Consider the following 15,116-nt stretch of genomic DNA (forward strand, 5'->3'; position numbering starts at 1 on the left):
GCGGGAGGGAGTGTGGCGGTGGTGCAGGTCTGTGAGGTATGAAGGGGGCCTGGTTATGGAGGGCTTTGAACTGGATGCGTTGTGGAGCAGGGAGCCAGTGGAGGTTCAGGAGGACAGGGGTGATGTGTTCACGGGAGCGGGAGTGAGTGAGGAGGCGGGCAGCAGAGTTCTGGACGTGGCCTTTGAAAGCCTAAAGTCTAGACCCCGAATATAAGACGACCCCCCACTCAGATGTATGTCAAGTGAGAAAAATCCAGTCTTATATTCGAACCAATACGGTAGGTCAGCACGGATGAATATCTAGACCTTTGGTAATATAATTAAAATCTAAAAAGCTGCAAACACACGTTAGAAGCACAACACTAATAACAGTGCAAACAAACAATAAAATCATGATAGTAGCAGTCAAAGACACTCCAGTTGCAAAGACTGATATTCTATAGTTTGGGGATTTAAACAAGAATGATCAAAAGTAAAGCAGCAGTGATTGACAGGTCCTGACTGCGGACTGTAATATGTGAAAAGCTTCAAAAAGCCTGCATCCCACAAATCCCATAATGCACAAAGACTTTGCAGGTTTTTCATTAATGATTGTACTTTCCAAGATCACAAGCCCAGATTACTCCAGTGACATCACAAGCCGTATTTTCACAGACTTCACAAAGCTCCACGAGCAACGCAGAAAACATCGTACAACTCTTTTTGAAATGTGTCATATATATAATTAATTAATTATGTAGCATATATATCACGCTTAGTGCTACATTTTCTTATTTCTAATGTCAGGTGTGCTTTAAGTCTGTGGTGGAGCTCAGGTGTGTCACAGCACCCAAAAAAGGTAAAGAATAAAGAGTCAAATGACATCCATTGTAGTGCAGACAACACCAACAATGCGATGATGAATTATACTTGATATTCTTGGCTGTATGAAAGCGCTGGTTTCAGACTCCAGTCAAGTGCATGCACTGTGAAATCCTGCTGAGAGAGGAGGGACGAACCAGGCTGCCATTTATAAATAGAAAGAATCAGCACGCACAATGTCACGCTGCAGGAAAATGGGTCTCTTGGAATAGTGTTGAGTAAGCAGTGACTGGAGTTCTTATTAGGAGGAAATAGAGCGTTTAATTTCATGCTAATTCTTGGCATTAGTTCCAAATGTGACTTAAAGACTCCCGCTGAGAGCCTTTTCAACTTTAATGTACCTGTGTATGTGTGTGTGTGTGTGTGTGTGTGTGTGAGAGAGTTTGTGTGTGTGTGAGTAGAGAACAGGTGGCCTTAGCCCCCGGCAGTCCCTGTCTCAACCCTGCCTCTTCCTACCTCCATCAGCTGATCACTACTGTCTCCTCCTCCTCCCTCCTTCCTCCATCGTTTCTGTCTGGTTCTCTCTTTCCCTCTTTTTCCATCATCCCTCATTACCTTCTCTTCCCCTTTTCCCCGTTTATCCCTCTCTCTACCCTCTCTCTCTTTCTCTCTCTCTCTCTCCTCACCCCCTCCTCATCCTCGCTGTCTCTCGTCCCGGCTGTAGTTAGAACAGGCTGACTAGCAGAGTGCTGTTTGTCCCAGCGGAGGGCAGAGGGAGCAGCACAGGAATCTCATCGAAAAAAGGCAGCCCTTCCTCCTCCTATTTCTGTCTCTCTTTTTTTATGGGGGGTCTGTCTGAGGGATCTGATATGTATAGCCTTCACCATGAACCCAACAGTGAAGATCCACCTTCAGAATGGGACCCACTTTAACACCTACATGTACCAGGTAGGGACTCAGCAGCCGTAGCACTCCCTCTCTTTCTGTATCTCTCTCTCTCTCTGTGTGTCCTTGCCTGAGTATTGATTTCAGCGCTGATGGCTCTTTTCTCGCACTGAGATATGGCCTCCTCCCCTCCTCCCCTCCTCCCCCTCCTCCTCCTTCTCCTCCTCCTTCCGTTACGCCGCCAAACCTCAATCAAACTGCAAAGAATGATTAATGCTTCCTCGTGATGCAAATTGCATGTCGGTTTAGAAATGTGGCCACACCTCCTCCACTATGGTCGGGTTGCATGTTTCCCACCTCCATTAGTCCAAGAAAATCACCTGTCATGCACTGATTGGGGAGTCTCTGTGACTGCTGCGCGCACGCGTCTCGCCGTATGCTCGCGCGAGAGACAGCATCTACTGCTGCACAACAAAAACTCTGTGTGTTTGTGCTTTCATCCGAGCAGAGGAAGTATTCCACTCCTCTCTCTCCTCCTTCCTCCCCTCTTCTCCTTCCTCCCCTCTTCTCCTTCCTCCCCTCCTCTTCTTCCCCTTCTTCTTCATCCCTCTCTCGGTGCTGCAGGTTTTGTTTCGCTTTAATGAAGAAAACTAGGAGACATGAATGGATGCTATTCTGAGCTCAGGCCTTCAGTGGGGAGGGGAGAGAGTTGGAAATCTTGCAAAGGGTTTGACACCTTGAAGGGTTTGCTGAACCTGAAGGGAAGGATGTTTTATAGAACAGACACAGTTAAAAACTTTATGGCTAATAATCAGAGTATTAAATACTTTTATTTTGCACATTTTCACAGTGTTTGGTTAGTGTCTGGAGTTGCATTTACGCCTAGTGTATCTGCTGTTGCCTTGTTTCCAGGAGTGGCTCCAGACCTGGCTCAGCATCAGACACATTTGGCAGCATCTCTAATGTGCTTTACTGATTTCCTCATGACTCTAAATTATTATGCAGAAGCCTAATTTCACTAAATCCGTCTCAGGTATTATTATTTTTTCACTTTGGAAACATGCATGTTCCTGCACCTGATGAAATGCTCATGCAAAGTTTGCACGCTTTACTTTCCAGGTCAAAGTTATGATCTCGAAGATCTCAGTTTCATTCTGTTTGGCGGCACTTTATGGGGATAAGGTGCCGATATCCAGACAGTGTCGAATGTGTGACGTCCACGGTTTGCTTCGGTTGTAACTCTTGATTTTCCTCGCTGACTGTCGCTTTCCTTTTTAGACTGTTTGCCTTCATCTGAGCGTCAAATTTGTTTCTTTTTCTTCGGATTTTCACTTATTGTTGAAGTTGTATCTGTAGTCATCGATCTTTTCTTTGTTTGTTCAGCCATAGTAGATTACTGTTTACTTGCAACACTTGCAGAGACCGGAAAAGCAGCCGCTTAGCTCCGCCTACCCTCTCTGGCAGACCAACCACTGCTGGCTGATGGAAAACGCGTCACTAACTGGGTGCCGCTTGTGATTTTTTCCTTGAATGTCACCACAGACACCCGGTCTGTAATAATACTATATACTGCTAATTTTGTGCTGTTCACATTGTGTTACCTCATTCGGCAATAGATAGTGACTTAACAGACATTTATTTAAATGAAAATCTTCCAGATTATCACTTTAAAGTGTTACAGATAACTCACTGCCTACCTAGGACCAACACCCAGGCAAATGTAGCATTGGAGGTGTGTGTGTGTGCGTGTCCCAGTTCTTACGTATATGTGCGTGTTGACTAAGATTGTCAGAGGAAGGTCGAGTCCTCCTCTCCCTGCTGTTCACCTCCTCTCTCCCTCCATCCCTCTCTTCCTCTGCAGTGGTGAAGAGTTACACAGCGCTGATATCCGAGTCTCCCCGGGGACTCACTCGTTCTCCGGTCCCAGACTCTGCATTCATCTTCAGCGTGGCACTCCTAAGTGAATTACAGCGATTTACATCAGAGTTAATTTAGTGTCTTTTGGAGCCAGTGGAGTGAAAGGAGCTCAGTCATTATATACGGACCGTGATGAGGTGTCTCCTCCTTCTCTGGCTCTCCGAATCAGAGATCATTTTTGTGGGTTTACTGCCGATTCCCATCTTAAACTAAGTAACTGTCTTTTTCTGTGTCATGAAAACCAGGAAAATCAAAACGTACTTAATATTTTTACAGACTGAACTGCAGGCAGAACCAACCATCTCCACTTACGTATTCAGGGAATGTCCTAAAAAGCATCTAATCAAGTTTTCCTCGGCTTTCACACTCAATCGAATATCTCTGACCACAGCGGTCCAAATGTACGAACACCCCCTAAAAGCACCAAAGTGCATTGACAGGTGCATTTGTACAGGATGTTTCTGTGCCTGTGAGTATCCTCAGGTTATTGAAATGAAGTGTGAATAAGTTGATGGCCATGTTATAGTCTCTTTATTTTCTTGCTTAGTCACATACTTTCAGCGGATGCTCGCAGAGACGACGCCTCGCCTCAGTGTTCCCTACATCGATTTATAATCGCTTTGGCTTCAGTCTGCTGTCTTGTTACTCTACCCACACATAGCAGAAGTTGTAGAGGCTATTTGTTGCTCAGTGCACTCACTTTTTTAAAATGTATTATCTACTATATCTGTAATCTTTGATACATCCTTGGAGTTGCTGTAACCTCACCTTGCCTGTTCTAAAACTACTCCTGTTAGTCACTTCCTATTTCTCCCTGAATGACCTTCAGCTACCTGCAGAGAACACAGGTGAACCTGTACCTTTCTGCTGAGAGTTCAACTGTGAGAGAGGGAAGAGAGCAGTTGTGAAAGCAAGAGGGAGAAACTTTCTCTCAAGGAGAAAAGTAGATGTATTTAAAACACAACAGATTGCATGATTGCATTGCAAAACAGTTAAAATCGGGTAAACAACGATAAGTCAGCTTACTGTGCTCTTTGTTTTCACAGTGTGTGTCCCGCTGTTAGCCTTCAGAGCCCCGAGGCTGCAAGAGCAAACTTCGGGTGGGACACTGCGAGTCATGCAGTAAGAAGATGAAGTTATATTATTACACGAAGGAGTTGTCATGCAGTTTTATGTCACAGTGATGCTCTGATGAGACTCTTTTCCGTTCTAGGTATATCTGTCAGGGTTGAAAGATAGTCAGGGTATCACACTCACAGTATAGTCTTTAAAAGTGCTGCTCCTTATGCAGTCTGAAAGAGAAATTAGTTTAGTTTTACATAGGAAGTTATTTTAAGCTTAATTTAATCAATCATTTAATTTAGATCAGATCTCTTTTGCAAGTGAAACCTGAGTAAGGTTGAAGACGTAGAATAGTGATAAGACATATTGCCTACACTAATCCGGGGAGTTACTAGGAGTAGACAAGCAGCCATTACAGCGATGGCGTTTCCTACAGCATCCGCATGTTTGAGTGAAAAATTTTCTACTTTTATGTACACTTTCTGTGTAACTTTAGCTTTGACAACCATGTGAAGGACATCGGAAGAACCTGTGGAGTTAAGCAGTCCGCAACAGTCGTGACAAGGCCTAGACGCCTAGGCGCTCTACATAGATTCACGGGCCGCGCAGAGGACTAAGATATTCTTTAGAAGTGGATCAAGAATATTATAATTATTATATTTCAGTCAGATAAACTTGTTATAGTTTGTAATGTTTATTGCAGCAGCAGAACACAGCTTGTGTTTGGCGTCTAGGCTCCGACCTCATCACTCCTCGCAGATTTATTTTACGTGCAGCAATTGAGGAGTGATGAGATAATATCTTAAACCCCCTATTCGGAGCCTGCAGGTGGATGCTGGGGTGGTGGTGGGGCTGAAAGTAAGAGCCCAGTACTGGTGCAGGGCAGCTTTGGCAGTGACAGAGCAGAGGGAGAGACCGGAAATCTTGCAGCTTAAATAGGCCGCCGATTGGGAGGAAGTTTCTTCCCATCCAGTTGAGGAAGATGGCTGTTCAACATGAGTCTGGTTCTGCTCGAGGTTTCTGCCTGTTAAAAAAGAAGTTATTCCTTGCCAATGTGCCGAATGTTGCTAAGTGCTGCTCATGGTGATTCATGTTGGGTCTCTCTCTAAATAACAAAGAGTACGGTCCAGCTCTTTTTGTAAAGTGTCTCGAGGTAACTGGTTATGATTTGGCGCTATATGATTGATTGATTGTCAGGTGACTGTGGAAGTGACATATCAGTTATTAAATCAGTGCAGCTCAAGTTGTCTGCCTGAACTAGCTCGCAGGCATCGCCCCATTTTTATAATTGATCAATTGTTATTACAGTAATTGTGTCCCTCTCTGAGTGACCTGTGGATGGCACTTTGTTATTCATCGCCATTATTAAAACGTTCCTCTACTAGCTAGTTAGCATAAACAAGTAAGTAAGTGCATGTAACATTACAGAGCAGTTGCATTAGCAACCAAAAAGAAAATACGTGCTTAATGAATATCTATTTAAAAAAAAATACCCAAAAGATTCAGTGCAGCTCAGGGGCAGATCCAGAGGGGTGGCCTGGGCCCCCCTCGAAATCTGATTGGTCACCACAAGTGCCACCCTAAAATCCTAAACTATACTTGGCTATTTGCCTTGTCAGAGGCGGGACTTGTGTTGAAATCAACTATTTGGGCTGTGTTGCAACAGGCTGCTTCAATGCTTCAAGCTTAGAAGGAAGGGTTAATTAAATGCTATTCATTTGTGTGTTTGTGTGTGTGTGTGTGTGTGTGTGTGTGTGTGTGTGTCATACTTCATGCCACCCATGCATAAGTCAGTGCCCCAGTTGGGCCACCCCGGTCAAAGAAGTCTGGATCCGCCCCTGATGCAGCTGTTAATGATTAAGGGTTAGGGTCTTCTTCTCTGCATTTTGTCTCTCTTTGACTATCCAGTAAAGGTAAACACACCTGGAAACAGGTCAGACATCAGACATCTCCACAAAGCCTACAAAGTCTTTACAAAGTAAAAGAATGAAGGCCGTCTTTATACGTTCAAGACTTAACAAGTCCTGGGATCAGGTCTGATCACCAGCAGGTTTAGCAGCTTGAGGATACATATAGAGACGTTTAGACAATGTTCAGTTCTTTCCACTGTTGCGTGTTACATTGGAGCTTTTGAAAGGACCTTGAATAGTGTTGGCTGATGACTAACGGGGCTGTTTGTGATGATCAGGTCCTCAAACTCTGATGATCCGACACACAATAAGAAACAGGAAGTCACTGACAGACGTTAAACATGCTCATTGTAACGTGTGTCAAACAAGCGCTCATTCCCGTTTTCAAGTTCATAATTAATTTCCCATCTTTGTAGTGGAGTGTGTGTATTCTAAATGCGCTAATTCATAGTACTGTTTGGATACACTGAAGAATTACAACAAGGGGGTGAAAAATATCCAACATTAAAGCTTGTGTTTATTAAAAATCCCCCAAATCCCTTTGCTTCTAATGATATATCACAACCCCTTAGTCTGCTGCTGATAACGCTAAGCTGTTCATGTGGGTGATAGTGACTGAGGGGCAGACAGAGCTCAGGTGTGTGGTGTGGGTTCGCTCTCCAAAGTCCTGACCTCTCTCTCTCTCTCTCACACACACACACACACACACACAAGTGTAGAAGGACAAGCACACTCACAGTAAACCTTATATATATTTTTTGGGTTGCACATGTGTGTGTGTGTGTCTTCTTTTTTTTTTTATCCGACAGCACTCCAATCTCTACACTCACACACACAGAAATTTTCCCATCCTCTAATCCCAAACTGCTTAAGGAAGCGAAGGGGAGAAATCCCTTTACAATGTCTGGGCTCAGCAGTGTTTGGTAACCGCTCGCTATCTCACGTTGTGGATGGAGGCAGAGGAACGCCGCTCCTCCAGACGCCCAGAACCTTCTCTCCGCTCGCTGTGATATGCTCTCTGACAGATGTCGAGGCTGTGTTGTCAAGAGCTGCGCCTGTATCTGACTGTTGTGTGAAGTTGAATAAACATCCCGGGATTTTTTTTCAGAGCCTCATATGGTTTTGGGGGGTAGGATTGCATAGTGCACATAGTGATACTGCGTGTGTGTGTGTGTGTGTGTGGGGAGAGAGGAGAACAAAAGCAGAAGCTGCCGGGGGAAAGGCATTACACAGACCTTCATGACAAATTAAACAGAAAAGTTTTTTAGTCAAGACAGTGATGTGTTATATTTTATATATAACGCTTGTCTGTTGTGTTATATAATGCTCCTAACAGAGCTCGTGCATTCATGCCTCCGTCTATTCTTAGTTATCTGTCAGTGCATGTTCCTCACATTTGTTGTTGCCGTTTGGAGGCAGGTAGAGGGGAGACGCGGAGGGATGAAGGGATGAGGTGGCCTGTTGAGCCTTTTTGCCATGATTGAAAGAGACAGTGAGCTCTAACATCTGTTGGTGGATTTGGGCTGAGCTCCTGTCTATGTGTGCGCCCCTGTGGAATAAAGGAAAGCAAAATGAACAAGCTGACCCATTTTCTCCCCTTTCCTCCCAATGCTCCTTTCCTCTGCACTCCCGCCCCGAACAGAAAGCCACATCATTTTGTGTGAGTTTGTGTGTGTATGTGTTTAAGTTCCTGTTTGTTTGTGTCAGAACTCAATTTAGATTAATACCATCTGCTATATTCAGCTACTAAGTTGTGTGTGTGTTGATCCAACAGATGTTTTTATATCCCATCTCCAGAAAAGTAAAAAAGCACAGCCAAGTTAACAGGACAAAGCACACGATTAGGGCACAAATGCAATTGCTCCTCTGATTGGGGGCTATATTCTGCTTGAGACACAGAGGCCTCTAGTTGCAAACATGACAAAACTAGAAAGGTGGGGCTTGGAATTGATGGATCACTGAACGAGACAACCAGGCCCAGGTGTTGGGGGGGTACTGAGATTAAAGTATCTCTTTAAAAAGGCACAGCTCACTTAAAAGTAGGGATGTACACATCACCTTTAAAGTTTAAGTTTTTTCATCACTTACTGTCAGTTTTGCCCTGATTGTCACCTTTATTTAGTATCTGGCCTCCATCCATCCATCCATTCATTATCTATACCGCTTATCCTGTTCAGGGTGGCGGGCGGCTGGAGCCAATCCCAGCTGTCACTTGGCTAGAGGCGGGGTACACACATAGAGGCAGACAACCTTTCAGGCTCACATTCACAGCAACGGGTAATTTAGGGAGAATGGGGAGAACATGCAAACTCACACAGAAAGGCCGTTAAGTCCAAACCGGGATTCGAAGTAGGAACCTTCTAGCTGTGAGGCAACAGCGCTAGCCACTGCACCACCTGGCAGCCCCCATAGTATCTGACCTATCTACAACAAAAAAACATTTTGTTGTAGGGATTCTTAATTATATTTAAGAGTTTATTTTCTGTAAAATATTAAAATATGCTCATCCTACGCTTTATTTAGTTTTTATGACCCTACCTCAGTCCCCCATGATGCAGAGGACCAACCAGCTAGCTAGCAGATATGAGTCGTCACTGTGTTTATGTTTGAAAGTCCTGACATTCAGTGCTATTGGCTACTGTAAATGCCAATCAATGTCTGGGTCCCTCTGTGCTTCCTGTTTTTGAAGGGAACACATAATTATGCAAAATCAAACTTTAGTATTCAGTATCTGCCCCCTTTAAGTTTAATTCCTTTATTGACCTACATTTGCTTTATTAATTTTCTTAGTTAGAAGTACCACCGCATTGAAAATATAACTTGTCCAATCCCACCTGCTCTGGGCACACCTGTCTTCTTGATGGGCCTAAGCAGCTGTCAGGTATAGTGACAGCTGCATTGCTGTACTCGCATTTTCAGTGAGGATTGGCACATAATGAAGCACCATGTTTGCTCCTGTTCAAGGGAACTTTCCTGATTTTAACTTTAAAGTAGCTCTTTTTTAGTCATACCAAATGTTTTGTCATCACTGAGAAATGTGAGACCAGAGTGCTGTGTCATGGCTGCAGGGTGGACCAGGACTTTAAAAACTGTATGTGTGTATGTGTATGTGTGTGTGTGTGTGTGTGTGTGTGTGTGTGTGTGTGTGTGTCAAGTTTAAGACAAGCGAGAGAGCATAAGCCTCTGGGTATTGGTTTGGACTAAAGCCACGCTTACAGGAAATGCCAACAAAGCACCCAGAGACGATAAAACAACATGCACACACACTCAAACAGACTTACTTACTCACACACACACACACACACACACACACACACACACAGAGTAAACAAACAGCCACCAAATCTCTGCTCCAGCGTGATCAAACCGCAGAAAATATTAAAAACTCAACTCTGCTGTGTGAGTCATGGCTGGTTCTCTGCCGTACCCTCTAACAGCAGCGCTTGGATTAAGTTTGAGGCTGGAAGACCTGAAAAACACTCACACAGAAAAACTGACTGTAAAGAGAGCAGCAACATAGATCTTTAAATATAACAAGAAGGACAAATGCAGGGACTTATGTCTCTTTTGTCCCCTTTGTCATTATGTCTTCACAGACCTATGACCGCTGTCACAGGACTAGTTCACCCCAATGTGAAAAATTGCCAGGTAAAAAAAAGCCATTAAAGTTTATATACTGTTAAAAGCAAACACGCAGCAGAATAGTGCTGCAGTTCAGCCTCTGCGTTCACCTAAACTATTAAAGTTAATGGAGCGGTCTCTTTACAGCTGCAAAAGAGCATAAAATATCCATCACATTTGCAATATGTGGTTGTCTGTGTAGCTGTGAAAGGCAGTACTGCTATCTCGAAGACACATTCAGCAGTGCAAACAGAACATAGTTGTACTGAAAAATCATTTTTATGTACCATGTTTTTTAGCATAAAGGAAAAGAGAAACGTTTAGACGAGAAGATTGACTCCACTCTCATGTCTGTACACCAAATATGAAGCATTACTAGCATAAAAACCGAAAACAGAGCATTAGCTTGAAAACAGTTAGCCTGACTCTGTTCAAAGCTAAAGATAAGCACCTGCTAGCTTCTCTAAAGCTCACTAGTTAAATAAATATATATATAACATGATACTTGATAGGCTTTTGAAATATTGTTAGGATTTTTCCAACGGAGACAGGCTAGCTTGTTTCCAGTCTGTATGCTAGGCTTTGCCAGTTAGCTGCTAGCTGTAGCTTCTTACTTCTAGCACAGACGTGAGCACCATATCAAACTTCCTATCTTCCTCTGGACAAGAAAGTTAATAAGGGTGTTTCCTTAAAAGTCAAACTACTCTTTTAAGTGATGTTTGAACTTACATGAGAAATTGTAATGTGGTAAACTTAACCTATTAATGTTAGGGAGAATGTATGCTCAATCAGCTTAAAGCTATTTCAGTGTATTCCTCCTAGTCAAACTGCTTTATGTTATCTTGTTATATCATCAAAACGTCGCCGTCGCTATGTCGCTTGTACAAATGATCAATCGACCGAATGCCAAACATTGCTTTAAGCATGCAATTTCCAGCAGACTAAGTGGATCCCAACCAACCAGAAACCACTGTGGTCCAATTTCAAGTCACTCATTGGTCGAGTTTTTTCAAATGTGACCATAAAAGCTGCAAGTGCTTAAAAGCTTCAGTGAAGTGCTCAGGCATCTGTCAGCACTGAGGAGTGTGAAGAATGAACATCAATAAAACAAATTGCTCTCAAGTGAAATACACTTTTCTCACACAGCTAAGAATTCATTTTGATTAATCAATGATCTATTCTCAGCGTAATAATGAAAAGCCCTTCAATCATCATGGGAACTGGGATGTCAGAAACTGTAAGATGATACTGTTTGCACTCCATCATATTCGCTTTTTGATATTATGGTAAGATTTGTGCAACATAGTAATTACAACAGTTTAGAGTGTGTGCTTTCTTCCCAAATGTTTTGGCTCCTTAAAATGAGTCTCTGAGGTGGGCCGAGAGACACAGCCGAGGTTGTGTTTTTATGTAGATCAGATAGCTCAGTGTCATTCCGGTCACTTCCACCCGCTCAGACTGCCTCTTATCGCAGGTGCACAGAAAATATTTCCCAGACAGCGTCCCCCGAACACCAAGTTTTCTTTTTAAGAGAAGCCAGTCTGAAGTGACCTTTATTTACGGCTGTTAAACTTCACCTGCTGAAAGAAATATTCTTCCTACAGCTACTAGCAATATCTCATCCTGTGCTGCTCCGCTCCAGGAGAGCTCTTGTGACACCAGAATTGCATAAAAAATGGTCAGCCACGCCTACATGTGTGAGATTGCAGCTGAAAATCTGCTGAGAATAACATAGGTGGAGCCCATTATGTTGACTGGTGGTAGAGTATTAACCTCTGTATGGGCTTTGTTTGTGTTGTGTAGGAGTTTGCCACCCTGACGAAGGAGCTCAACATATGCCGGGAGCAGCTGCTGGAGAAAGAGGAGGAAATATCGGAGCTGAAAGCTGAAAGGAACAACACCAGGGTATGTGCGTGTGCGTGTGCGTGTGTGTGTGTGCGTGGTGATGCTGATGAAAACAAACAATGTTCCTTAGCTGGAAATTAGTATTCTCTTTGGTCGTGCATGCCATCATGTGTGTGTGTGTGTGTGTGCGCGCTGTAGCTGCTGTTGGAGCACCTGGAGTGTCTGGTGTCTCGTCACGAACGCAGTTTGAGGATGACAGTGGTGAAGAGACAGGCACCTCCGCCATCTGGAGTCTCCAGCGAGGTGGAGGTCCTCAAAGCCCTGAAGTCGCTGTTTGAACACCACAAGGCTCTGGATGAAAAGGTGGGCACACATTAACACACACACGTCGGTTCTAACAAATAAATGCAGAAGAAACAAATGATTCAGGACAGAGTTTATCCATCAACACGCGCCAATTTGTTAATCCTTGTTTGTAATTAATTATGATCAATTTAGTTTTGATTGTTGTTTTCTAATTTTTAAGCTGTTAATGAAATTACCACTTCCTGACTTTCAGAGTAAAAGCACTGCACTAAAGACAAATTATTTCTGCTGAAAGGCTTTTATTGTGAAACAGGAAGTCTTGCATCAACAGCAGACAGTTACAAAGGCAAACTAGGCAGAAAATGGAAGAAAATGAAAAAAGAAGGAGAAATTCCTAATAAAATATTGTAATATATATGAATATATGTCTATAAAATGTATTTCCAGATTAAAGTGTGTTTCTGAATTTTATATTTGAATCTGGACTTTGTCTTGATGTGTGTGTTCTCGCCGCCTTTGTCAGGTACGTGAGAGGCTTCGGGTGGCTCTTGAGAGGGTGTCCACCCTGGAGGGACAACTATCCACTACCACACAAGAGGTGAGGTGTGTGAAAGTGTGTGTGATCTACAGTATTTGTGTCTAATGGTAAGTTATACATCTGTTTGGTTCCCTTGAAGACATCGGTCCGATCTGATATTTGCTACAAGTGTCAAGCTAGGTTCTAGGGTCTGTTTTCTCCGCCCTTTGTTCTTACAGACACACACGCCTCCTATAATCAGATATTGATATATGAAGAAATCTTTTTAAAGGATAGAACTATGCTGAATCTTCACAGCAGCCCCCCTCCTTCTTCTATTCTGAGAATAACTCGTATTTTTAGTTTTGTAAAATATGGTCAAGCATGTTGTCTGAATCACGCTGGCAGCCTTAAGTGCCACACTTCCCCGTATGGAGGCCGAGTTTAGTTCTTGGATCCAATGTGGAGGGGGAAAAGGATATTAAATGTGTGAGTTGTTCATTGTTTTTTCTTCCCTTTTAATCTATATTGCAGTTGAACATGGTGCGACAAAGGAAGGACGGTGACTCACTGGAGCGAACAGATGGATCCAAACCTACATGGAAGGTCTTCCTGGCTGTGTGATTGTTTTTCTGCTCTGTGCTTTATCTTACGTCTGTCCACAGTATTTGTCTGTCTGGCTATTGTTCGCTGTCTTTGTATCATTTTTTTCTTCATCATACATTTGCACACACACACACACGATAGGTCAATGGAGTTAAACATGGAGGCCGAATCCGGCTCTGATAATTCTGACAGTGTCATTAAAACTCCTACTCTCTGTCCTGCATAGTTTAAGGCCGGCTCTGAACAAGCCCACATTATGTAACTGTGTCTGGGTCCGTCCACAGGGAGTTAAAAAACCTCCCCTCGGTTATACAGCGGAGACTGTTTGTATCTGGATGAAAATCGCCTTCCTCTGCGTGGGCCGACAGCCGAGGAGGAGCAGAACAAGATGCACTTACTTTGGCTTTATTTCTTCAGCTAGCACAAGAAATAGAGCAAAAAATAGAGCAAAAAAAATCAATCCAGAGCAGAGTTTTACTGAAGGCGTTATTAAACTGAAAGAATCATAAACTGTTAGGGAGAGGGGACTGTATCAAAGACGGACACAGAGAGTGACAGAGGAAAAAAGAGGAGTGAATGCTACAGTAGGAGTATTAGGAGAACGAGTGTGAACTCACTATGTTAGGAAATTTGTCCTGCTGACAGTTACAGCTTCCTGATCTTGCATTCATTAGGAGGTATTTTTATTCAGTACGACATTAAATGATCATAGCCACATGTGTCTTTTCAGCAGGATCCTAAACTAAGACTATCCTAAGGCCATGTAATACCCCATGATTGCTACACACTGTCAGTCAGTTGCAGCTGTACCATGCTGAGTCTCTGGGAGTAAATCAAATATGTTTATGTGGCTAAACTATTGTGCACATTTGCACACATCACCAGGTGTGTTTTATCACTAGATTCAGACAATTTAGCACTATTTCCTGCAGTGTGTTTCTGTGCATATTTATGTTTCTGTAGGGTTTTCATGAGCAGGAAAAATGGGAACATGAGCGAGCAGAGGGAGGGGGTCCTACTAACCTTGGCTGCCCACTGTGTTGCCTGTCTGAATATGTGTCCCTGAAGATTTGTTTAATTAAAGCCGTGGAATAAACTGCACTTTGAGCTGTGAAGAGAAGAGAAACAACATCAAAACAACAACATGGCAGCCTAACCTCACTCAACCCTCCCCTCTTATGCAAAACACTTTTTTATCTGGGTCATCAAACTTTATTAGTTCTACAACAACTCTCATATTTGTATGTTTGCTTCAGTCATGGAATACATTTTATGTGAGAATGTGCATATGTATCCACTCATTTTGTGTGTCCTCCTTACAGAGACTTCCAAACGGCTCTATAGACGCCCATGATGACGGCAGCCGGGTGTCTGAGCTTCAGGACCTGCTGGATCGGACCAACAAGGAGCTGGCGCAGAGCCGCGAGCACTCCGCCACCCTCAACGCCCGTATGGCCGAGCTCGAAGCCGAGCTCACGAATGCACGCCGAGAACTGAGCCGCAGCGAGGAGCTGTCAATCAAACAACAGAGGGAACAGAGAGAGGTGAGAGTAAAAGGAAGTGCGCGTTTGTTCTGGGAGGAGGCACAGAGAACAGTGGGATGCAAAATCCTGCAGCTTCTCGGTAAAAAGCAAATACATTTTAGC

At 43.5% G+C, this 15,116-nt stretch overlaps 1 protein-coding gene across 4 annotated transcripts in view; it reads left to right on the plus strand.

Annotated features, from left to right (window-relative positions):
• The window catches only part of ppfia4 (PTPRF interacting protein alpha 4), a 59,335-nt gene that overhangs the window by 29,162 nt on the left and 15,057 nt on the right, over positions 1–15,116 (plus strand). For 3 of the 4 annotated variants that reach the window (XM_069679022.1, XM_069679023.1, XM_069679024.1), the window contains exons 3-7: positions 12,000–12,101; positions 12,240–12,404; positions 12,871–12,945; positions 13,399–13,470; positions 14,793–15,014. In XM_069679022.1, coding sequence (XP_069535123.1) covers positions 12,000–12,101; positions 12,240–12,404; positions 12,871–12,945; positions 13,399–13,470; positions 14,793–15,014 — 636 coding nt within the window. The remainder of the gene's footprint in view (positions 1–11,999; positions 12,102–12,239; positions 12,405–12,870; positions 12,946–13,398; positions 13,471–14,792; positions 15,015–15,116) is intronic. The other variant, XM_069679025.1, reaches the window with a different exon arrangement.

Source organism: Semicossyphus pulcher, unplaced genomic scaffold (assembly GCF_022749685.1).
Source record: "Semicossyphus pulcher isolate SPU_LCO1_2020_fin unplaced genomic scaffold, fSemPul1.0.p SCAF_3, whole genome shotgun sequence".
NCBI classification, from domain to species: Eukaryota; Metazoa; Chordata; class Actinopteri; order Labriformes; family Labridae; genus Semicossyphus; species Semicossyphus pulcher.